This window comes from Hoplias malabaricus, chromosome 1 (assembly GCF_029633855.1).
Source record: "Hoplias malabaricus isolate fHopMal1 chromosome 1, fHopMal1.hap1, whole genome shotgun sequence".
In the NCBI taxonomy this organism is placed as follows: domain Eukaryota; kingdom Metazoa; phylum Chordata; class Actinopteri; order Characiformes; family Erythrinidae; genus Hoplias; species Hoplias malabaricus.
In genome coordinates, this window is record NC_089800.1 from 60,159,036 (window position 1) to 60,184,355 (window position 25,320).

The 25,320-nt window shown below is 40.3% G+C and overlaps 2 protein-coding genes across 4 annotated transcripts; one reads left to right on the forward strand and one right to left on the reverse strand.

Moving 5' to 3' along the window:
- The first annotated feature begins 426 nt into the window (after window positions 1-426).
- On the forward strand, window positions 427-19,563 carry fbxo34 (F-box protein 34). Of its 3 annotated transcripts, none has more exons than XM_066669142.1 (3): window positions 427-599; window positions 13,174-13,324; window positions 15,974-19,562. In XM_066669142.1, exons 2-3 carry the CDS (start codon window positions 13,233-13,235, stop codon window positions 18,114-18,116), a joined length of 2,235 nt encoding a protein of 744 aa, XP_066525239.1. In that variant the 5' UTR covers window positions 427-599; window positions 13,174-13,232; the 3' UTR covers window positions 18,117-19,562. The 3 variants fall into 3 exon arrangements, with proteins under 3 accessions (XP_066525239.1, XP_066525231.1, XP_066525247.1); XM_066669134.1 differs by lacking the exon at window positions 427-599 and adding an exon at window positions 3,277-3,469; XM_066669150.1 differs by lacking the exon at window positions 427-599 and adding an exon at window positions 13,768-13,855 and having other exon boundaries at window positions 13,186-13,324; window positions 15,974-19,563.
- A 161-nt stretch (window positions 19,564-19,724) lies between these two features.
- On the reverse strand, window positions 19,725-25,027 carry atg14 (autophagy related 14). Its single transcript, XM_066680570.1, has 10 exons — window positions 24,621-25,027; window positions 23,852-23,914; window positions 23,440-23,482; window positions 23,235-23,316; window positions 22,867-23,104; window positions 22,440-22,672; window positions 21,652-21,769; window positions 21,446-21,536; window positions 21,265-21,350; window positions 19,725-21,038 (listed from the first exon to the last, which is right to left on the reverse strand). The coding sequence occupies exons 1-10, from the start codon at window positions 24,890-24,892 to the stop codon at window positions 20,738-20,740; spliced, it is 1,527 nt and encodes a 508-aa protein (XP_066536667.1). The 5' UTR covers window positions 24,893-25,027; the 3' UTR covers window positions 19,725-20,737.
- Window positions 25,028-25,320: the final 293 nt, after the last annotated feature.

The following is a 25,320-nucleotide window of genomic DNA, read 5'->3' on the forward strand; positions in this document are numbered from 1 at the left end:
TTCAGACAGCTTCCTCTCGCGTCCACAGTTAATCCTGTTGGACATGTTTCGTCCTTCTTGGTGGTATGCTGACATTACCCTGAATACCATGGCTCTTGATACATCACAAAGACATGTTGTCTTGGTCACACATGCGCCAGCAAGACGTGCACCAACAATTTGTCCTCTTTTGAACTTTGGTATGTCACCCATAATGTTGTGTGCATTGCAATATTTTGAGCAAAACTGTGCTCTTACCCTCTGCTAATTGAACCTTCACACTCTGCTCTTACTGGTGCAATGTGCAATTAATGAGGATTGGCCACCAGGCTGCTCCAATTTAGCCATGAAACCTCACACTAAAATGACAGGTGTTTCAGTTTCATTGTCCAACCCCTGTGTATATATATATTTTTCTTTTAACATAATAGCTCAAGATAGAAATTGTGTTTCATGAGTATACAGGTTATACAGGACATGTCATTCATGTGATTTACAAAATAAACGAAGACAGACAATAGCCCAATCTCAAAGTTCAGGGCTTGTGATCTGATCAAGTGACCCTAATGCTGACCTTTGCCTCTGTTATAGAACAGGCTGCTGCAGAATTCTGAAGTCAGGTCAGTGTTTTACATTTTTAATGATGGAAACAGTCAGTGAGAAAGCCCTAATTGAAACCCAATCTACATTACCCAACTAACTAAATTATTCAGTTTTTTCAGTGCATGGAACACCTGCCCCTTCTGAAGATTTAACAGCTTTCTAACTGGATTCCAATAATTAATATAAACTATATATTTCATATTGTATCTTGCCATTTACCAAGTTTTCACAGCATCGGCCACTGGAAATGAACTCAGTCAATATGTAATCATGCTCAGTAGCTATTTTATATTCAACATGACCATTCTCCTACACCTTGGCAGGTTTAATTCCCCTTTCTTTCATGTGAAGCCAACAACATCTTTGTACTTTTGGCTGTAACTCCATTAGATGTTTATTCTACTTTCTTTGTTCAATTTACTGACTAATATATGCTTGTTATAGGCACAGAAATACTATATATCCAGTAGAAGCTGTTCCAAATGTCAGTAACAAAAGAGTTTATAAAACTATAAGACATAGTATGACTGATATCTGAAAAGGTCTGTTTATAAGCTGATGCATCTGAAGTCTGTAATTAACTGGATTTTGTTTAGACTATACAGGCAAGAGATACGTGTGTGTGAGGTATGTTTATGTGGATGGTCTCAGGAAAAAAAAGCAAATGTTTTTAGGATGCTGGTGAGCAGTAAAGGAGAATGTTATGCTGATCAGCACCAAAACCAGCATATGTGGTGTTTTGGACACAGGTGTCCTGGTCAATTATCTACTATTGGTGCATTTATCAGCACTTTCAAATTACTCACAATTAAAGAACAACAACAACAAGAAACACTGTCCTATACTTCTGCATTTTGTTGACATTACCAAATAGCTGACTTGGATAAGGAATGAAGGCTTTAGAGTGCTATTTGGAAAAGGTCCTAACATTGTGCCCGTTTGTGAAAGACTATTTCAGTGAGTGATTGCCATGATGTCATTCCAGAATCAATCTCTGTACAATCCAGTTCAATCCAGTTGTGCCCTTGCTGCACTTCATATGGTGACAAGTTCTGTTTGCAGGGAAGTCCTAAAGGTTAGTTAGGAAAAAACAAAAAAATAGATGTTAAGTACATTATACCTACGGCTCCATTCTTGCACTTCCTGAGCTTGTTTGGATTCTAAAAGTTCTTCAAAAACAGCCATCAGGACGTAGTACAATCTCACTGTGACACTGAGTAATATAAATGATATGATTAAAGCCAGAAAGAAAGCTATTTTTACTGCACTTCCTTCAACATATCAAAATGGGACAGCTGTTCTAGGTAGATAGCATGACAAAAGGGAAATAGTGCTGTAAGTTAACTGTTTGCACTGTTCTGTTAAACTACCATAAATGGGCAGAGTAATGTATCATGGGACAGAGCTTAGTTTAATAAAACCCAACCATAAGCAGTTTTCAAGCATATGAGATTTGAGCCAAATGCATAACTAATTTTTATTTAATGGTTACTTTTTTTATTTCCCTTTTTTCCCCAAACACTCCTCACTGCAGACCCAGAAATCCACTGGGTGGATTCGGATCACATCCAGCTCCGCCCACATCTAACTACTTCTTCAAGGGAGGTTAAGGTTAAAGTAAGGGTTAGGTTGTACTGGGAGGAGCCAGTTTTAGTCTAATCCAATGAAAATACGACGAGGAAGGACCTGGATCATATCCAACTCCTCCCTGTGGATTTCTGGTTCTGCAGCGCCCTGTGTTCTGACGAGTTGTGCTACCTTGACGAAATGTGCTGCCATACAGCACTTTTATACGTACAGTTATTTAAATAAAACAGTAGGTGAGAGAAATGTAGTGTATCAGAAAATGCTGCCTACAGAAATATAAGCAGGAGATATGCACAGCCCAAATCAGCTTATTAAAAAAATGATTTTGACCGTGATAAGAAATAGTTTTATACAATTTAACATTTAATTAGTGGTATACACATTTGGTACACTCAGGAAAATAACAGTAAACTAAGATTGTGTAATGCACCCGAGAAAAACAGATTTAACACGAAAAACAAATGAAAACATTACAATTTTGGGTCTGAGCATGCGCAGAAATGCAAAATAGCACATTCAACAAGGTAGCACAACTCGACAGAACACCTGTTTCGATGTTTTCTTGATTTCCTTCATATTGTTTCTCATCATGTTATTAGTGGACGTATTTTCTGTCGTTTATATATTGAATTAGCCTATTGCTGAATCACATTTCTCAATTTATGCTGTGTAGTCTAATGCTGTCTCCTTCTTTGGAAAACTGATCCTGGGTCATGTAAACATACAAAAGTGAAAACCACAATAAATAAATACCTGACACGGTTAAACATGTACGTCTCCAAACAAATTACGTTGACAATGTGTTATTTGATATTGAGCTACTAAACGAAGATGAGTTATCCGTGAGCAGCAGTAACAACAGTAGCAGAACTGGTGTCTTGATAAATTAAATTGCTTGTCTTTATTAATAAGCCACTGAGTACTACTACACGATATTTATTTGGACAGCAAATGGTTCCTCCCTGTTTGGACTAGTGGTTGAGAACCCCGAGCCCCAGGGTTGGAGAATTCGCAGCGGATTGGGACCAGGCCACGAGCTCGTGTGTACGTCACGGCGACGCGCACGTATATAAGGCTGTGACCCGCCCCCAGCGCAGGACAGCAGAGAGCGAGAGAGAGACACAGAGCTAGAGACAGACACAGAACGGGAACTACTGAGTTTTACGAACTACAGACGTTTGATTTAAACCACGTCCAATGAAGAGGAGGCGTTTGAGTTTGTGAATCCGCCTGCATGGTGAAGAGCAACAGAGACGTGGGGGAAAGAGCACCGCGGCGTCTTCTTCCGACTCTTGCCCAGGTCAGATTGAGCTTCGCTCGGTTTTAACAGCTTCTCTGTGCGCTTAGAGCCAATGGTCAAACATTAACATGGCTGCATTTTCACTTCTGTGTTATTGTGTCTCGTGTGACCAAAGTGTTTGGTGGCGCTGTCTGTGTGTGTCTGAACAGACATTATTATCGGAGCTTTCGACTGAGACCTGCTAAACGTTAGCCAGGGGCGCCAGAGTGTAACTGCACCATTTAAGGTGGAACCTAAAATTAGAGTAAGGAGCCAACTTCAGTCTCGTCGTTTGGGTGGATGGAAGTTCTGTACTTCAAGCATAACACGTTAAAACAGGTTTTGTCGGTTGTTTTATATAACCCACTGGATCATCCTTAGCTTTAATAGTCAGCAACTGCAGGACTGACGTACCAGTGTTTTCTCTGCGAAACTACGCAGCTTCATGGCGATTCTGTAACGACATTCAAGAGAGAACTTTACTTGGTAAGGTTATATAATGTAATTTGTGTGGAAGCAGTTTGGGTTATACGTCTTAAACATACATATACGCTGATATTTCACTCCAGTGTGTTTTGATTAGACCACTGTTTATGGGCTGTACACTGGCTGCTCAACCATGAGTTATGTTGTTTACGGTGTGGTATCTGTTGTAAAAAGGCTAATTTCTAGATGCTAGGTTCGTTTCATTCGTTTGTTCAGTGTTTTTACGCTGGTGATAATGTTCACGTGTAGCTAGTTATTTTGTTGTCTCATTCAGATTGATGTCCTGACGAGAGTACAAATTATTTGGAGAGTCCTTCAGTTTAAAGGGGTTTCCACTGAATTTTAATGAACTACGAAATGTGTAGTTAATTCACTGGGTTGTAGACAACATCATCCTAAGTATTACTAAATTATTATATTCTTTACAGTGATGGTGATAGGAACCAAGGCTTTCAATATCAATAAGTCAAATACAGACCTTTTAATTCACGAACACACGTGTATATATGTAACATGTGTGTTCTCCATTATAATTTAAAACAACACCACAATATGAACATTTGAAATTCAAACATGAATTACTTCCTTACAATCCTCAGTAAGTACTTACTTATTGCAATCTTTTATTAAAGCTATTGAATTTCATGGGCACCAGAAAATGGATTCATACGTATCTTGTGCTATGACATTGCGATGTAGTGTTTACAAACATTTTAAAAACTTGATTGTATTGCTGTTATCGCAGCTGTTATGACAAATTTTTGCCATAAATGATACAGTTCACATCAGACCCAAATGAACAACTTTGTCTTAATGTAGTTATGCAGTTACATGTTATCCTTCGGTGGCAGCTTGCAATACTAATCAAGTATCATTCCTCAGGGAGTAGTCTTTTTGCCCCTCTCCCCTGAGTCAATGACTAAGTGTTCTGCCAAAAAAGATAAGAGATCAAGTCATGTTGGTGTATTCTGTTAACCTGTAAGTGGTATGCTTTATAAGTAATAAAGCAAGTGATAGCTATACAATGGGCACTCATGCAGTACTCCCAATGCAAACAAGCTTCTTCACAAATGAGGCACAAAAAAGGGAGAATAACTTTGTCAGTTTAACAGTGCAACTGTTTGACACCCAGTGAAACTAGTCACACAAGTGTTGTCTCCTAAATACTTTTTCTTATATGTGGATGAATGAGATAAGATTGAATGCCAAATAATTGTAGTGAGTTAAGCCTTACTCTCTTTCAGTCTTTCCGACAAGCTTTTAGCCAAACTTTGAACTCATGCCTGGTTTGTGATTAACAGGTCAGCAGTTAACAACAGTGGAGAGATCCAAAGGCCTTGTTTTTGTGTAATGGGGGAAGTGGGATGACCATTTTGGAGCCATACAGTTACAGTAATTGTAGACCTGTAAAGAGAAGAGTGGCTTTTTGTCTCAGTCTGGTCAATTTCAAGTTTAAAACCTTGGTGTCTTATGGTTTTTGAAAATGACATGCTGTCCGCTGTGGACAACTGTAAACTTCCTCCTTCAGTTTTAATTTCTGACCTGTATTAAGTTCTAGATGTAGGCCAGTGTATTATGCTCGTATATTTTGGTCTCCTGCATGGCCTGTTTTTTACTCGGAGTCTCTCAGGTAATATTAGTGTTCTTTTAAACTTTTTTGCTTGTCCACAAGTTTTTGCTAAATTTTCTACCCAGTTGTTTATTACCTCTCGGTATCCCTTGATTGCATGCAGTACCACAGATGGGTCGGGGAGAGCATGTTTCCTCTGTGACACATGAAGACCCCCCATCACCTCTTCTTATTGAACTGGCACTTGTGCAATGCAGCTGAACAGCTTGGTGCACTGCAAGAGAATGCAATCTGCACATATCTGTCACATGCTGACAAGTACCTGTGGTGGCTGAGGCCAATTGTGCTCTCTAGGACTCAAGGCCTCGGATGCTTGAGGCATCTACGGTCATAGATATTCAATGTAATTTATCTACTTAGATTGTTGTCACCTTTTCACCTACTTTTTAAATAAGGATATAGTAAAACCAGAGCCACTGCCTGATCCTCAGGTATCTGCCAATGTGTGGTAACTTGATCATTAAAGCTGATTACATAATGGGCACATTTACATTCTCATTTTCATACAACAATATAATTAAACATTGTTTTTGTACAAACATTATTCTGTATCAGATACAGCATCTTTACAGTATAAGCCTCGTCACTGAGCGATGAGGGTCAAAAATATAAACAAAATAATTATTCATTAATTGTAACCATGGTAAAATGTACAATTAACTGTGGTATTTGTTTGTGCTCATATTGCCCAATACTACATGTTATATACAAGTGCATATTCCATACTGGTATTTCAGACTTGACATGTGCAGTCATTATATACATTAAAAAATACTTCATGTTGAAACATGAACTAAATTGGTATAATGCTTCTCTTTGCCTGTACATATATTCTCACAAGCAGATGAGAAGCAGAATAAATGAAAGCCTTTGAAGGTCTGGCAACCACTACAGTGTGTACAGCCTGACCACCTGTTTCAGTGAAGTCCTCCCTCTGGTTCTGGCAAGAGATGTCTGACAACTGGACTGCCTTCAGTCTCTGAAAACCTGTTTGCCCACTCTGCCTGGAGTCATGTAGCAGCTAGAGGGGTGTGTTCAGGGAGGTGTATTTTACCCCACCGCACATGCCTCCAAGAGCATTTGGAAAGGCGTGTGGGTAAAATGAGTGTTGTGCAGCAGGTTGTGACAAGTTTGTCTTGTATATAAGGAAAGTTAGTCTGCTTCCAAAGACTGCATTCCCAGTGTTTTTACAAGTATGTTGTAGATGTCTTTTCTGTTTCAACCTGTAATCTCTTTTGTCATAAGCCTGAGCGATTACATGATATACATTGCTTGTATATGTTTAGGTTTTCAGAGACAAAACTCACTATCAAATGGTATTCTATAGTATTGTATTTAAAAGTCTGTGAGAAGCAGATATGCTGAGTGCTGTGGTTTTACATTAAAGGTTTGCAAAAGCAAACGACAAATACATATTCAGCTAAAAATGATTGCTTTAGTTGCGTTTGAAAAAGTGTCTTTAAAACACAACTTGAATAGTTGACTCAAAATCCTGTTTAAATGTTGAGTAACTCATAGAAAATAAGTGGAATTTCTTTTTGCGTTTTGTGTCTTTGAGAATAGGACCTCACTAGGTGCTGGGCGGAATGCAGTGCGGTGGTATTTCACAGGGACGTTTTTCATTGCTCTGCTGCTAAACACGCATGGAACGGAGTGCAAGTATTAGTTGAGTTGTTGAGCGCGGTGAAAATGGACAGGGAAAGTTCTGAATCAGAAGTTGTACCAGACATTGAAATAGATGATGACCCAGAAGAACTTTTGCAGAAAAAAGGACCCGTGTCTGTGGTCTGTAGGTACTTTGGGTTTAAAAGGTTGGACATGGACCAAACAAACACTTACGGCTAATGCTGTCGACCTAAAGTATCAATAGTTTTTTTGCCTACTACTACAAGTAAAGTAGTTAGACCGACATGCAATAGGACCAATCACAAGTCTATTTTGGCATGACTTATAGAAGGAGGCAGTCTTTGATTCACACTGGACCAGTACCAGAGCCAGGAAAGAAATCATACATATAAGTGTGTATGCATGGATGTACAGAGAGTCAGTCGGAATGCAACTGGCAGAATCCTGACAGTGAGGCCAGATTAGTGCATTGAATGTATCACACTCTCCATCTACTTGTAGGTGGAGCATTTGTGGCAGAGACTAGTGAAAATGTAACAGGTTGCTACATGCTTTATAAAATAATAAAGTGGGATGGGATGGATATGATCGCATGTCATGTATGTAGATGTATCAGCAGAAAATGCTGTATGTGATGTTGGAGGGTTCCAGGGGATGGGTCTTTGTTCTCTGCTAAACCAATCCCTCAGTGTGTCATGTTGTGCACACTTTTTTACTTTGTAGGTTATGTACTAGATATTATGTAATATACTTTCTTTGATCCACTTTCCGTTAGGTAGGGTCTTGTATTTGGACAAACAGAAATGTATATCCCATGGTTTCCATGATAAATAATTCATACTCTGGTAATGCTTTTTCTTTCACTAGGCAGTGTTTTTCCCTCCCTTTCAGTGCATTTTGTACAGTTGTTGATTACATTTGAATGTGGATGTTTGTGAGCAAACGCACATGAGCACACATTCACATGCTTTGTCGCTGGGTGTGTTCTGATCTGTTACAATGCATTCCAGTGAGACTCTGATGTTTCCATTCGCAGACACACTTCAGTTCCTGTTGAAACAGAGCCATTGGTCCAGTCGCAAAACACATTTTCCTAATGGCTTTTATGCAGAGGGCTTCAGACTTGGTGTTAATGTTATTTACAAAGTGCTACACAAAATGCTGTTTTGCCATATGTATATAACAAATTGATCATGTTCTTTGCCTCAGCTTAACTGTAAATAATATTAACACTATACCTTAGATGGTTATGCTGAGGACTTCAGATTTAGCCAGTGTTAAGGTTTAGAATATTGAGAAATGCGTAAAGGGACAAAGAACATGATTGGTTTTATTTATTTATCCAACACTCTTTTGCATAGTTTGCGTAGTTTCATATATTGCTTTGTGTCATCTTGTTGGGCCATGCTGAGTTAGGCTATAAATAATAATTTTGGCTTGGCTTTAATACTTTTTTAGTTGGTGTCAAGCACCTCAGGCCCTCGATTGACTTCACAAAGGCAGTGTGAATTTCTTTGAGGGGATGTGAAATTTAGAGCCTGGGCTGTAGAGGGACATCAACCTTATCGTTCTCTTGGTTAAAGAACAACTTAATTGCTGACTTTGTGAAAGACTGTCAGGCCTTCTAGAATTGATTTCATTGGTCTAACGCCAAGCTTGGTATAGTTGGGTAGTAAAAAAGGTAACTCTGCTTTGTCTTGTTTAGCTAACAGAAGATGGATATTTTTAACCTGCTTCAAATTCAGAAGGCACTGGAGAAGTACTTCTTTGTTCTCATGGTTGTTGAGAATTAGTAGGTGCTGCACATCTTGATGGTGTGGTGTGGTATATGGGGTACGAAGATAGTGGGGCCATTCTTCATCAATGGAAACCTCAAGGCCACTGCATATGTGAAATTGCTACATGATGATGTGTTTTCCTATTTATGCACGGAAGCTGGCACGTTCCCTGAGTTTTTCCAGCAAGATGGTGCCCCACCACATTATGGGTGTCAGGTCTGAGCATTCCTAGATGAACATTTTCCTGGAAAGTGGATTGGTCGTCGTGGGCCTGTTGAATGGCCCCAATGTCTCCCGATCTGACCCCCTTAGACTTTTAGCTTTGGGGTTATCTGAAGGCAATTGTTTATGCTGTGAATATACGAGATGTGCAGCACCTACGGATACTGGAAGCCTGTGCTAGCATTTCTCTTGTGTTGTTATCAGTGTGTGAAGAGTGGGAGAAGAGGGTTGCATTGATAATCCAGCACAATGGGCAGCACTTTGAACACATTTTATAAGTGGTCAGAAACTTGTAAATAACTCATGAAAGAATAAAGTTGTGTTAAAATCAAGCACACCATTGTTTAAATAAGTTTGTGTCACATGACCCTCTTCCCATTGGAAAAACAAAAGTTGGATCCAAAATGGCCCCCACCCATCTTGGTCACCACCCATCTTGAAAAGTTTCCCCCCTCCCATATACTAATGTGCCTCAAACAGGAAATTAATATCGCCAACCATTCCCATTTTATTAAGGTGTATCCATATAAATGGCCCACCCTGTAGATTAACATATCACATACAACACTGAGTTTAAGAAATATGTAGAAACAACAGTTTGCAGAAAGAAATCACATAGGGGGCAACATGTTTTATAAGGGGCAACTGATTGCACAACAGCTCCGAAAGTACAGTGTTCTATGTTAAAAAGCCCCTAGATACTTTGAATGAAAACAGTCCTGAATGAAGAAAACAGGTCCAGAGAGTTTGCCAAGTGTGTTGAAATGGCAGGACCACAGTGTGGGGAACAGGAATTTTCAGTTTTAGTATCAGGTCTGTTTGTTGAAAATATTTGAAAACATAGTTATTTCTGTAAAGAAGTGAACCACTAAAGTGCAGTTTAGTTTTTATAAGGAGTGGGTAGTAGATATGATTGAAATGCTCTTTCAAATCATTCTAAGAAAAGATTGACAAGAGTATTGTATAGATTTAATCAGGCATGTGTGTGTATAACTGCTTTTTAATATATTTATAAGGCTGTGTTTTTACACCCTACATGTATACTTGAAAAGTTCCTGGTCTGTTTTGATGCTGCTCTAGGACACAATAGAAATGGCATTGTGAAAGCTAGCTTGCCCCACCTCTTGAATGACTGCCATTGTTTTTGGAAAGGCTTAAAATGTTCAGGTAGGGGAAGTGTGATATGAAAAGTTCTTTCAGTAATTCAGTTATGAAGGAACTTGCAACAGTACTTTCATGTGTTTCAAGAGGTCATACCCAAAACCTAGTGAGCTGCCCAAGTAGGCACTGACTACGTAGACAGCTGTTTAAGTAGGCAGCATTTTAACTGATGTTTGTCCTCATGAGGCAGATTGAGATGCTCTAGTTAGAGTGATTACTCACGGCTTGTTCCACCAACTGCACGCAACTGGTGTTTACTTACCTCAGTGGCTAGTGTTGCCTTAGCGTTTCAGCACAATAGATTCTAGTCTTCCCATATTTATCGCTGTTTTAATTATTTTAGCTCTGGGAGAAAAGCCAAATATACAGGAGTTGTGGTTGTGTTGCATCATATGACTGACTTCTCTGCTGAGGAACAGTTCAATGCTGCCTTAAAATCTGACCAGGTTTAAGGTATCTCATAGAAGCACAACCAACTTATCTGAGGTGTTTAAGATTATCCAAATTTTTCATACCTTCATACCACAAAGTGTATACACTGTATACGTTATTGGGCAGAGAGGGCTGGGGGTACACAGGCTGTGTGGGTTGAGTGAAGGGTTATCAGCCCTATGCAGTTTAGCTCAGAAACAGCTGAGGCACTTGAGGTTTAGCACACAACAGCAGATGATTTTCCAGGCTCAAAACACACTACCTGTGAGCATAAAGTTAAGTGAATTTTCTTCGGAGTATTTTGTGTGGCTTCAGCTTCCTGTCTCTCTTTTAACCCAAACTCAGCAACTAAACTCTCAACTGCAGTGGGCTACTGGGCTTGTGATTTTTTTTTTTTCATAACCCCAGGATTTGTCTTCTAAAGTGGGCCACAGAAAGTGGGCAGGGGCTACAACAGGAATGTTCAAGAGTAGCTCTCCATTCACTCCCATTTATTTCGTGGTGTCTTTGAACCAAAAATAAAGGTATCTCAGGACTGTTTCCGATTACAGAACAGCCCAGGTTCTGTTCTAGAAAGTGCACGTTGTCATTTGATCCACAAACTGGATCTTAGTTGTGGTGAAAAGTGTATATTTTACACTTTTAAACCGCAGTTCATTAAACAATGAAATTGATTATATGACATCTGCTGCTGTTTTTTTTATGAATTCTTGTAAGATTTCTTACTTCCCATAATCTTCAATTAATCATGCTTTGAGTGACATTCAAATGTTTGAACCCATCTGGTTCTTCACTGAAATGTATTAATTCTGGCTCAAGAAAGAAAATGAATTGAGGAGTACTATAATTTAACCTTACATTATCGCATTTTGTGCAGTTTGACTAGAACAGAAATGTTCTCCAGTAATGGAGAGTGTAGACAGTATGGTTGTTTCAGTGGCACGCTGGAGAGTTGCACCATGCGGGCACTTGTGCAGTCTCTCTTTCCTGGTATTCATTGCATGAGAAGATGATCAGTGACATGACATGATTGACCACAGGGTTTCACCATTGCAAACAGTGTTATCACTGTGTCCAGCTGATGCATGCTGTCATTGGTTCCCCCCCAAACATTTTCAGAGTGTGACATAATCAGTCAGTGAGTGCCACTGCGACCGCTCCGTATGTCTTTCTCAAATGCACGTAAATTAGCTCTTAGGCCTTGTTCTTAAAGGCACAGAACAATTTCACTCACCACACTTGTCATAAATACTGTCCTTATTTTGAGATACTGTGCACATTTTTAAATACCGGGATATACTTTATTTATTATTTACGGTTATACCGCCCATCCCTACTCCACGCATCTCCTTTTTAACCATGTGTTTAGACATGTTACAGCGACTGTCTCTGAACAGTGTGTATGGATGTGATCTGTTTTGTAGGTTAGAAGTTGTGAACAAGATGGTTTGCAGCTGGCTTTAAGGAAAAAAATCAGGATTAATGAGAATGGGTTATATAATCTGTACTGCTACAGCATGATATTGATTATATCACTATTTATTCATTCTAATTTGCTCATATTAACCCAGACCTTAAAACAAAAAATATAATGGAAGCCATTTACCTGATGTCAGATTGTGATCTTTTCATTAATATAATGTTTACAAAACTGTCCTATAAACAGTCCTCTTCCTCCAAAATGTTAAGAATTCTTTATTGCAGCTGTAAAGATGTTTTTTTGTTATTTCTTTTCTGCACTTGCTGATCTTGCTGCTTATAACAATCTTGTTTTACAAATGGTGCCCTACTGTGGGGGGACGATGAATTCACATTACCGCAGTTTATAAGTAGGCATTGCCTGGTGTCCCTGGCCACATATGATTATATTTCAGCCAGCTAACAAGCGTTGCCTTGGAGTTATGTTTTTATTTTTTTGCCGCCATTCTTAATCCCTTCTAACAGACCTGTTTGGACTGACACAGATCAAACAATTCACTTTAGTGCCTTAGAACATTATTTATTTTAATAAATGTGTGCTTCTTAAGTGAGAATACATAAGATTAAATGAGCCATACTCATTTTGTACCATTTCCTCTATTAGTGTGCAGATGCACTTAAAGTTGTCCTACCTTGTCTGAGTATTTTCAATCACAGTGCTAGACCCATGTTTATGTGAGAACGCAAAAACAAGACTAAATGGAGCAAAACAAACATGAGTGCAGAGAAAGAAGTGTGCTAATTGAACAAACTTGTTATTACTTTTGATATGTTTGCTTTACTACTTCTGTTTAATGTAGATAAGCTAATCTGCTTTTTTTTAACCTTGTATTTAAAATATTTTGCATGATCCACTCATGTTCAGAATCAAGAGCTGCATTCTCAAACATGTCTGTGTTGCTTTGTTGCAGTGCGGCCGAAGGCCTGAAACAGGAGGGAAATTGAACTCTGGACTGGAGGGAGGAGCCTAATGCCTCAGAAATGTGAAACTATAAGTTACTATTGCCCCACCCCTTACAGGGAACCAGGGAAACGAGCCTCCATTCCACAGACAATCTGGAGGTAAGAGACTCTGATATTGCAAGTTGGGGAGTGTGTAATATCATTGTCAATGATGAGGTATGAAAAAGCTTATAGAAATATGGCTTCTGTGAGATGATGGCCCCATGCTTGCCCAAATCAGTTTACGAGAAATCAAGCAGCTGGTGTTACCTTATCACAAATGGTTCACAGCAGCCTCTTGTTTTAAGTGATTTTATGTATAATGTATTAGCATGTATTTTATTTTTTTTTGTGGCAACAGTTTCACAAACTGACTATTCCCTTTTAAATCTGCCTTTAAACTAAGAAAACATAGCTTAAGTTACAGACCAAAGAAACACATGTAAGGACGCGTGCAAACACACATGCTCTGCCTTCTCCTCAGAAGAACAGTGTTACAGCATAATTGGCATAAAACAGACTCCACAGTTGTGACCTCATCCTTGCTTTTTTTTTTGTTCCAGGAGTTGGACAGGTTCCTTGGCAGGCCCCCTATGGGGCAGTCATGGACCCTGACAAGAAGTAGAGGATAACAATCTTCACTTAATTGAAGTACTGCTTAGCTTGACATGAGCTCACCTAATCACTTGACATGACTCATTCTTCAGTTTTGCTTTTTAAACACAGTCTGTTTATTTTCTTTAAGCATAATAATATTCAGCTTCTTCACTTGAATTCAATTTTCATTAGCTCAGACGTGTTTTGGTACAGGGTACTGAGGAAAGTTTGAGCTGTAAAGGCAGGCAAGGCCTTGAGCTGCAGCTGTGTTTTTGCCAGATTGTGTAATGGGTAAAAATCAGTCCTGCAGGGCCAGATATGAGAACTTCTCTCCAATCTTTGGAGGGATCTTGCTCCCACCCAAAAACTGTACTCCTGTATACTTTTTTTTTTTTTTTGTATTGGTTGAAGTGTTAAGGGAGCAGTGCACTTGTTTCTTTATTTAGTATCTTGACTATTTTGTATCAAGCCAAATCCGTTTTAATTTATATGATGCACTTAATGACCAGTGATAACCAATGTGCTGTAAAATAACACCTGATTATTCAAACAAGTGTAAAAAAACAAGTAATTAATTAGTAAATAAAACAATCCCAAAGTGAGGTAATTTTTAAAAATAAAAGATTTAAGCTGTTCTATAACTTGGGGCTGCCACAGAGGGCACTTGATCTTGTTTAGATGTCAACAGAGCACATGGAACAGGTAAAAACACGTGTTTTGGTGACATCTTTTTGAGTAATGTGCAGTCTGCATAAATGAAAAGAGGTGACGCATGCAGAGTTGCATAGTTTTAAAAATAGCATGTGATACACGTATTAAAAAAAGTCCTTATTAAAGGCTATTATTATCCCTAGTAGTGGAAAATATTACACATGATCAGATTAATTCTCAGCTTAATGAATTTAGTCTTGTAGCAGTGTAATTTGAAACTCTGGGTTATACATTACTTTCTCAAGTGCCTATATTTCTTACTCCATTATATGAAGGTGTCTTTGAATTAATTGCAATATGAAATATGGTTCTATTTTACAACTGTAGAAGTGGTGTTGTAGATTATTTAACTACACGAGTAATAACGTGCCATTTTTCTAAGTAGGTGCATGTGTATACATGTCCAAAACTGCTGTCTGGTTCCAGTTCTCTTTTTTGGGATCACTAGGCTGAGCTGTGGTTTATTAAAAACTGCTTCCCCTTGTGTGCACTGTATTAACACAATTTTTGCCAGGACAGGAAGCAAAGGGGTGTTGTACCGGGAAATGTGAGTCTGTATCCCTGGAGTTGTAAGCCATTGTTTACTTGATGCACATGTGTTTTGTTTGAAACATTTAAAGGTTGCTTGTTTCTGTAACTTCATGGAATAGGTTTTCCAAATGTTCGTCTTTCATTCTAAATATACTGATTACTGCCTGCCCGTCTACCAGTGAATAATATCTGCAAAAGTCATTTAACACATCTATAACAACGGCCTTGCAACTTGGATCAGGAATAAGTATCCAAGTATTTATACCCCATAATAATAACCTACACCATCCTTTTTTGCTCCCATGATTAAACCTGGATTTGTAGGAGGAATGCCTTATAAGCACTTGTCGGATAGGCATCCCACTCATGTGGCTGCTGCTGGTTGTTCTGCAGACTTGCTGGAGCAGCTGGGCCTCTGTCAGCTGACTGCTTGTGTAATACTGCAGCTGTGCCTGGACATGAGTGGCCCTGTTCCTATTATGTCAGTTCAAGGGCCAAAGGGAACAGTGAGCTCTTGTTGTTTTGGGTGTGACTTGGTCTGAAGCATACACAGTGAAACTGGTGCACAGTCCTTTAGATCACCTCATTTAATAACATATCTCAGTAAGGGTTAGATTGTTTCAGTTGTTGAAGGAATCTGGGAGGTTGTTTACCTTTTTGTGTTTTTAAAAGTACTAACTTCTAATAACTGTACATTGAAAAGTAGCTGTATTTTGCCCTTCATCCCCTTAAAATGTTCAACTATTTACAACTCTGCCTCGTAAACCTAACTACTTAACCTTCATGTAGCTAATGCACCATCTATTTATTTGGTATAGTTTAAACTGAAGTGGCAAGCCTTTTCCTGACTTGTTTAATTAGGGGAAAATACTATTTCCCTGTGTTCAGACTATTAAACTTCTTATTCTTTTCTTTTTTTGTTTATCACAGGTCTGCAATCATGCACCTCAAGCCATATCCCAAATTGCAGGATAAAGAGCTTCACCAGGAGAGAGTGCAAGATGGTACACAAAATTGTCACATGGACCAACGGGGAGTACTCGGAACTGAGTGGGGTGTTCGCCAAGCATGTAGCCAGATGGCCTTGCCTGGCAACGGTACGGCCAACCGGTGCCCCCTCAGCGTCATCTCTACTAATACACTTCATTGTACTACCAGCAATAGTGCCCCACCCAGTAGATCAAGTGGCAATTTCTTTAGCTCCTGGACCCACAAGAGCAAGGCAGTATCCTCTGTTGCTACATTAACAAGTTCCTTAGTTGTGCTATCCTCCTCTATGGGCTTAGAGAATGAGGGCCCACTGAGAATATATCAGGGAGAGGAAAGAGAAGGATCTTTAGATATATGGGCTGTCATCAAACCTGGGAACACCAAGGAGAAGATTGCAATTTTTACTGCCCAGAAATGTAATCATGTTGATGCAGATGGCAATGACAATACACCAGAGAGAGAGGGGATCACCTCAGACATGAGGGTGGCACCCATGAAAAATAAAGGTTGCTGGGATGGAGATTGGTCTGTCGCAAAGCGCAGAAAGAGGTCGGGAAATCCAGAAAAGCCAAGAAGTTTGGAGCCTCTCGCACAAAAACCAGAGATACGCACATCACCCACGATGCCGAATGAAAACCCGGATCCTCGTGGTGTTGTAGCTGAGGAACTTGTGAGAATAGATGGAGAAGAGTGTGTAAAGACACTGTCTGTCGTGGAAATGGTGGCATACTTGGAGCAGAGGGCTAATGAACAGCAGGTAGACTTGAAACCACACTCGTTGCGAAGCTCCAGCACAATTACTCTGTCTAAACATGGATTGTTTCTTCAGCCACAGGAGATTGTAACCAAAGGCCCACAGCCACCTGACGTTCATGATGAGGAGGAATCAGTGCGGGTACTGGACATGGTTGCCAAGTTGGAATCGCAGTGCCTAAGCAGACAGAGCCTTAGAGATGGGGGGAACCTCTCACGCAACAATAGTCTACGGAGGAGGGTGGGACGTGTTCTGCTAGCAGGGCCTGGACCATTCTCTGTGCCCTCGCAGCCAGCTTTAACTGGCCTTTCCCAAGACGAGAGGGTGCAGAGCGGCACAGATGGACGACCTAGTGACCTTGACAAACCTAGTGGCCCTTGGGTAGCCTCCTTGCCTCTGTCCACCGAATCTTTGGAGTGTTTAGTCAGCTGTGCAAGAGTGCAGCGAGAAGGTAAGAACATAGCTGAAAAAGATACATGTGCAACTGTAGGGACGGTAGATGAACTGCAGCGTTTAAACAGTCAGGCCAACACAGAGGTGAAAGATTGCAGAGAGGAACCTCCTCCAGGCATGCTGTTTTTTGCCCATTCCCCCCATAGAGCACTTCAAGAGCAGAAGCAGCTGACAGTTTTTGACAACATTCCTGCATCTCAGAATAAGGAACACTGCTCCAATGACCAAAAGAGTGGACATGCTGTGGCATTGCCACTCAGGCATGCACTGGACCCTCTTTCAGCTAAAGGGTCTTCCACTGAGGAGAACATGGACAGATTGAGGTCCACTCATGAGGAGGAGGAAATGGAAGAAGTCGTCGGTGTATTTAATCAAGATCCTGTGCCTTTACCCTTCCGTCGTGTAGTATCTCACGAGTTCTTGGAGACCCGCTTCAAAATCCAGCTCCTTCTAGAGCCTCAACAGTACATGGCCTTTCTGCCCCATCACATAATTCTTAAGATTTTCTGCTTGCTGCCTACAGAAAGCCTGGCTGCCCTGAAGTGTACCTGTCACTACTTTAAGTTTATCATTGAGACTTACGGTGTGCGGCCGGCTGACTCGCTTTGGGTGAGTGACCCTCGCTACAAAGACGATCCCTGCAAGCAGTGCAAGAAGCGATATGGCCAAGGTGACGTGTCACTCTGTCGTTGGCACCACAAACCCTACTGCCAGGCTTTGCCCTATGGCCCTGGTTACTGGATGTGCTGCAGGGAGTCACAAAAAGACACACCTGGTTGCAATGTGGGTCTTCATGACAACCGCTGGGTCCCTGCCTTTCATAGTATCACTATGCCAATTTATAGGAGAAGCACGGACAGTGAGGAAGACCTGTAGTGTGCCAGAGGAGGGATAGTGTTTGAGTTGTTTGTGTGTGAATGAACGGTGTTTCTTGTGCCACTGTGCTGCCATATGAGCATGTTCTTTTCTTTGAGGTTGAAATTGCTTGCAACCATATTGCTGAAAGTTACCAGGTGGCTTGCTGTATTTTCGTCTCACTAACCGAACCCCAACTCATCACTGTCCTTCTCAGGTCCTAAAAGTTGGTCTGCACTTTAACCTTTAAAAAAAAGACTGAATTCTCATGAATTTTGTCAGAGTACTTCTTTCATGGATTTAACTCTTGACGAGCATTAACCTGCTTTTCACTAACTTATTTCCTACAGAACAGCTAGAAAAAAATCTCACTGATTTCATTGTCATTCAATACATTGCAACTGAATAAGCCTAACTTTTATCTTTCTGTATATGATGGGAGCTTAATCCTGTTCACAATATGGACATATGCATAAAGGGCTTATTATAAATATATTAATCTTTGCTTCGTCTATTAGTCCTAATAACATCTCCTGGGGTCATGATGGAATAGTTGGTTTTGTCTCTAGCTGATCTGAAAGTTGTACTGAGCCCAGATGTTTACAGTGTACATAGCAGAGCCATGTATCATATTAGTGTGAGGAATGATGGAATAAGTGTTTTGAGGTGCTGCACTTTTTAATGCCGATGCGTGTATATTTTCCGTAGCCTGCTCTTGTTTTACAGTGCGTCCTTATTTTAAACCACTGTAAACTGGCAGTGTGCACACTTAAGTGTTGGCGTCTCTCTAGTATGATGCGGTGTTTCTCAGAGACATTTGAATGTGGAGAGAGTGATCAACTGCGTTACGTTATACAGCAGCTAACTGGACGGCATCTGAAAAAGACAGAATTCATTGCAATGGAAAGGGTTCTCTAAAGTTCAGAATTTTAAAAAGCATTATTGTAATACCCTTGCTGTTTCTGCCTTATAAGGCATTTTACTTCAATAAAGTGTATTCTTTGAGGATCTGCAAGTTGGTGTCATTTAGTGTGATTGGATTTGAAATCGAGATCATTTTCTTTATGTGGATTTTTCTTTTTGAAGTGAAGGCTGGAGATGTAGTGCACACTATAGTGAAATTTAAAATGCAAGGTTTAACATCCCTTTTTTGGGATGATCTATTCACTCATGTTCCACATTGATTAATTTTTAAATGGAGCTATATATAGTACTATGTCAATACTTAATGCTATTTTGGGATTGTGTGTATGACCTAATACTCATGTATTTTGGGATAAAATCTGGTGCTTTTTCTCCAATGTTCATATGGTTTCAATGTTTTCCCCCTTTCCCCTCCTCCCCCCCTCATGTGGCCTTGAAGTGTGCAGTATGAGTGGATGAATACTTTGGAGTGGGTAATAAAATGCACGGAAATATGATTGTTTGCCATTGTTTTGATTGCTTCGCTTGAAATAAAACTGAATTTAACAGGCAAATATGATCATCTACTTGCACCCAGTTTTGTCGGTTATTTTAGTGGGTTTTTTTTTTTAAAAGGCCAAACAAAACATTCACAGAATTGCACTGAATAAAATTAATTGTAATTCCTCTCAGCAATGGAGCAAACATTAAGCATGTTTTCAGATTAATAACTTTTAATTATACTTTTTCAGTTTTGCCCAGACATACAAAATATTGCTTGTCACACATTTACACAAGTGTCCTACAAACTTAAAAGGCATACTTTTCCATTGACATGGAGGTACTTACTAAGACCATGAAATCAAATCAAACCATAAGTCTGCAAAGTCCTTTCTAAATCATTTGTTTTCAAGTTCATACCCAACAGATTCTATAAAGGAAAGGCAAGACTGCCAAGACGGCATAAAATAAGCATCCCCATTATTTTTTTCCTATAATAAAACTCCATATATATTTAATAAAATAACAAACACACTCCTATTCATAGTCCATTCCCTCACTACTGCAACATTTATACAGTAAGGGTCTTGAGTAGCTGGTGAAAAGGTGCATTTTCTTTCTTTTTTTTTAATAGCAAAATTTGACAAGTCAGCACCTGCCAACACAATCAATCTCTACTGCCAGTCATGAGTTTCACAACCCGTGTCTTTTGTTAGCTGCTCTTCCACTAAGTCCTGAACACATTGAGCTGATAAGATAACAATTCCATGTTGATTCAGTCTCGTCCTGGAAAAGATATTCCTGGTTTGATGAGATGACCCACCATGTTTCTTTTCCTCCTAAAAGGCTTCTCTGCAAGCAGTAGCCCATCTTTAAGTGTTACTGTCCTAACTTGCAGATGACATTCTTCATAGCAGATCATTTCTCTTCCATGTATCAAGCTATGTTGTAGAGAGAACAGTTGCTGACGGGTAATGGGGAGCATCTACAGTGTTTGTGAGCTACAAAAGTTCAGAAAGCTCAGTAGGAGCTGTTTTCAGTGCTGTTTCTATGATTAAACCTAACAGAAATATGTTGTTTGCAAATGTCACCAATGCTCCTCATTTCCACCACCGACATTCATTTTTGCATGTCATCAACTGACACGAATATCCCTTTTTCTAAGGAGATCTGACAAAATAGGGAGTATCTTATTGTCTGTTTGCATAGCTACAGCAGTCGGAGCCCCCCACTTAGTCTCAACGGTGGCCAGTGTAGGCACGGAACCATGAGGTGACTGAGGCAGCAGCAGAGGAGATCATACCCCCAGCATTGCCCACTGGCTGGGAAGCCTGCATGGCTGTACTCTGAGACAGATCCATGGGCTGAGATGGAATATCACAGAAGCGAGGACTAGGTACCGTTTCCCAGTCTGTACCTAAGTCGGTCTCTTCGTCCGTCACTGCCTCATCTCCACTCTCCTCTGCAGGCCCGGCTGCCTCTGGCTCCACAAACTCCATTGAGTCTTCCAAGTCTGCACTTACCTCGAATGGCCCAGTCCTGCACAGAGACAGAGGAAGTGGTGGGAGGTAAAAGCAGAAGAAATTTACAGGGTATAATTTTGAGGCTCAGGAAAATCACTTATGGATCTTGCTTCTTAACTTAGAGAGAGAGAATATAATACGCAGTTTGTTTTCTGCTGTGTTTACCTTGAAGCTACATATAAACTACATATAACACTGTTATATTAGAGAAACCCAGCAAAGTAAACGAGGCTCTTCCTCACCTGCCAAGATTCTTGTTGTCTGGCGAGACCAGAAACATAATGTTCCTCAATGTGTGGTGGGGATGGAGGAGCTCACTGGCCACATGCTGTCAAAAAGGATTAATGGAAGAGCAAAGCATGAGCAAAAATCAGTACTCTGGGTCACAACATGGTTACTGGGACTTTGTACAGAGAGCATTACCTGTGAGAAACAAAGATGCAGGATGTTTGTGTTGAGTTTGTTGATTGCACGAGTAAATCTGTAACGGCTTAAATTATCGCCACAGAATTCACTGCAAAACAGATACAAAACCTGTTACTGAACCAGTCTGAACCTCAAAAAAGAACTATCCTGTAACCAATGAGTTTAACAAGAGAATGAAACATGAGCTTTGAGATATAATTTACCTGTTGCACAGCTTCTTAGGCAAATTCACATCCAGAATATGAGAAAGGATGTTGACAAGTTGAGTGGCATAGCAGAGAGCCGCACTTATGGTGTGTGCTGGATTGATATGATCAAGCTCTAGGAAAAAGTAACAGTTTCACAGTCATTCCCAATGCAACACTATTTTTTCAGTATTCAGGCTTTATTACTGTTTAAAAGGATCCAACTTGGGCATTGTTTATGGTGGGGGTGGAGGACCGAAGTGACAGAACAATATACAAACATACTAAAAGGTATAATATGATAAAGATATTTATTCTTATTGTGTGAGGAGCTGAGGTTAGGCTAACTTTGTGTTAGACAAATACAAACATCCTCATGGAACAACAACAAAACAGTGCCTGTCAGTATAAACATGCCTATGAGTTTATGTCCAGACAATAAAAAGCACAGACAATGCCTACTTAATTAGGCAACTATGGTACAAAATTTTTGTCATTTTCAATAAAATTCAACATATATTTTGAATGTTAATATGACATACAAAATGTGAAATATATCAACAGATTATCAATAAACATTTTATTCTTCTAAATGGTTAGTTCTCTTGAAGAATGCTGATGTACCTTTAATCTAATTTGGCTGTTCATTCAATGAAACGTTCCGGAAAATTCTAGTACCAGGCAATTTTACTCACCTAAATCAAACAGGGCTTGGAAATTTCAAAAAGGGCTATGACAGCTATGTTGGACCTAAATACCTGAACACAGCAACAAAAGGAAATGTTTCAGCAGCAAATTCTCTTTACCTGGGCCTTGATGAGGGCTTTTCTCCTCTACCCAATTGTAGTAGGCTGAACAGTCTCCGTTGCTGGGCAGAGTGACATGGGGTCCAGTAATACTGATGCTTGTTTCTCCATTCTGGTCATCCCAGATCCACCGTCCAGACATGTAAGTCGTTCGTCTTGCCTCAGCTAACTCACTCACCGTGCTAGATGTGAGAGCAAAATCATATTCTGCCACAACAGGATCAGCTGGGTCCCTAAGGGCAGAAACATTCATGTTAGACAATGTAAAGGCCTATATGACAAAAATCGTGAGTAATTAGTCCTGGTCAAAGAGTCTAGGCTAAAATGTTGGTGCTGTAAAGCCATCCATTGTCTTAGCTGTTAACATTTAACAATACTGAAAGACAACACCACAAACATGACTGAAATGAACATTAGATGAACTGACCTGCTGCCCTGCTTCTCCTCCTGTGTTAAAAAGATGTAGGTAGTGAGTTCCAGGATGTGACCCCTCCGCACCTCAGCCAGAGCCTCCAGTCTGCCCTGCAACTCTTTAGTCCTTTTCTCCAGCAACTCACTCAAGCGATGGTTATGGCGCTCAATTTTGTCCCTTTTCTCCTGGTGCCGAATAGCCCTGCGCTGCAGCCTCTGACCTTCTTCCTGAGAGCGGAGCAACAGATCTTTGCCTTAAGAGGGAGAGAAGAAAAAGGGGACTGATCACAACATGACTGAAGCTCTGGAGAAAAAAAAAAAATAAATCATAACATTAAAACAAAGCTGAAGTGATGGTTCAAGTCACAATCCCCAAACACTCACCGCTCTTCACTTCTTCATTGCCAGCGCAGATGGCTTCTTTCAGCTGTTCAATTTTCATCTTGCATGACATAATTTTCCACTTCTGCCATAAATCAAATGATCACACCTTAGCATGAGTATAGACAAGACCAGAGCTCTCTCTGCGTTCAAATTGACATGACAACCATATTCCAAGTTACATACGGCAAACTGATTATTGACTTACAAGCTGGTCTGCCTTAACCTTTTTGTCCATGGCATCGATGACTCTAAGATGAAAATAAAAGGTAAATGGGTGTTCAATGAATGGGCAAATTGGAATTATACATGGGATAAGATGTAAATGATGCTCTGACAGTCCATTAGTGCTTTACACAGGGCCCAGGGTCTTTCAAAAAGCAATCTTCCTAATGCTGAATATTTAAGTATCCTACACCTAACCACCAATTATTAAGATTGCTGTGGCAGTTTATTATTCCGATCATTAACTAGCTAACTAAGGTTTTTCATTGGACCAACTACGTTGCCAGCACTTCTCGGGGGTCATCAGGTTACAGTTGACAATATATTAACCACTCCATTCATTATTTACGAAAGATATGAGTAATATAATTCATAAGAGGAAATTTGTTTCTCACCTTTGCTGGAGATTCTCCTTGTCATTTTTCATTTTCTGAAGTCTTTCCAACTTCTCTACGTACCTGCATGGATACGAGCACCAGTTTAACAAACCCTCATTACACAATAAAGGGGTCAGCACAAAAGGACACAAGGAACATGCTTTTTCTTGAATAATTATGGCACGGTATTTACAATGTCTAATTGGCCCTTGTAGCCACACATTAAATATCTGACAAAATATACCGAGAACAGAGAGAAGAGGACACTGTATACAGTAGTATATTTATCCGAGTAAAGTGGACCACACCTGGGTATTCAACGCGTTCTATTTTTCTAACTAAGCTAGCAGCTACAGAGCTAATATTTTGGGCAAGCTAAAAGTTGGCCATTCTGCTAAACGGACAATACAAACGACCTTTTCCGTTTTTAAAAAATGTAAATGCACTTTTAATTGTTATGTGTACATGTCCAGACTGAACTGATACAATAAAGAAGCGCAAGACAACACAAGTGCAGTCTCTATAAGGACTTTAATTTGGTCTAACGTTAGCTGTTGTGCTAGCATGAGCTAGCAAACATTACGGTATAAGAAATGTTCTCAGCTGCGTTAGCGGACCAAGCTAACCAGAGACTGGGTTATATGCCAGTTTTTTGTTGTGCTTCAGGCTATAGAGGAGAATACACCACCGTTAAGGTAGCACCGAAAATAGACACTGAAAACTTGATCTTCTTGAAGACCGTTAGTGGCCTGTTTTGCCTGCTGCTGTTTTTATTAAACCAACCCACCTCTCGGGGTTTCTACCGTCGAAATAAACGAAGTCTCCGGTCTGAATGCACCGGGCACACGTGAGTCTGCGCCTCGCCGTGTTACATAGCGGACATCTCTCCACCGCCACGTACAGCCCCTCGGCGTCGTCCACCGACTCCACCATCACCGAGGCCGGACAGGCGGCGCTCACAGCGGGAGAATGTCGAACCGCAGGCCGGGCCCCAGCACCACCTCCAGCGGCTTCAGCAGAGCCCACCGCCCGCGTCTCACTCTCCGTAGAACACGCCATCCCAGCGCTGACTCAGGACTGGGCACTTCACGTCGCCTCTGCTAACATTTTAATAAAGTATTTTTGTATGTTCAGGACTAAAAGCCTCCTCTCCTCTTCTCTTGCTCCTCTTCTACCTCCAGCCTGCGACGGTGCTGTTTGGCCGTATTACTCTGCTGCACCACGTGACGGGTGTTGTTTATGTTTAGATGTCACGTGTTAGTAAGCAGAGAGAGAGAGAGAGAGAGAGTTTGCGCGCGCTACTTTTTCTAAATCACTGGGTTGCTTGAATATCTGCCATTAATTTCTAGTGATGTACATCGTTTGTCTACAGTGTTTCCAAAGACAATGGAAATCTTTGTGTATAAAGACGTTTGTTTATACGTGGTTTGCTAAACGTTTGAGGACCACATGATGGTGGATGTGATTAACCTTCTACTGTTGTTCTT

Excerpts from the sequence above, each read along its gene's own strand:
- fbxo34 (XM_066669142.1), top strand. The coding sequence starts at position 13,233 with ATGCCTCAGAAATGTGAAACTATAAGTTACTATTGCCCCACCCCTTAC. Across the intron at positions 13,325-15,973 it reads ATTCCACAGACAATCTGGAG|GTCTGCAATCATGCACCTCA; the intron begins GTAAGAGACTCT and ends TGTTTATCACAG.
- atg14 (XM_066680570.1), bottom strand. The coding sequence starts at position 24,892 with ATGGCGTGTTCTACGGAGAGTGAGACGCGGGCGGTGGGCTCTGCTGAA. Across the intron at positions 23,105-23,234 it reads CAATGAAGAAGTGAAGAGCG|GCAAAGATCTGTTGCTCCGC; the intron begins GTGAGTGTTTGG and ends CTCCCTCTTAAG. Across the intron at positions 22,673-22,866 it reads GAGGAGAAGCAGGGCAGCAG|GGACCCAGCTGATCCTGTTG; the intron begins GTCAGTTCATCT and ends TTCTGCCCTTAG.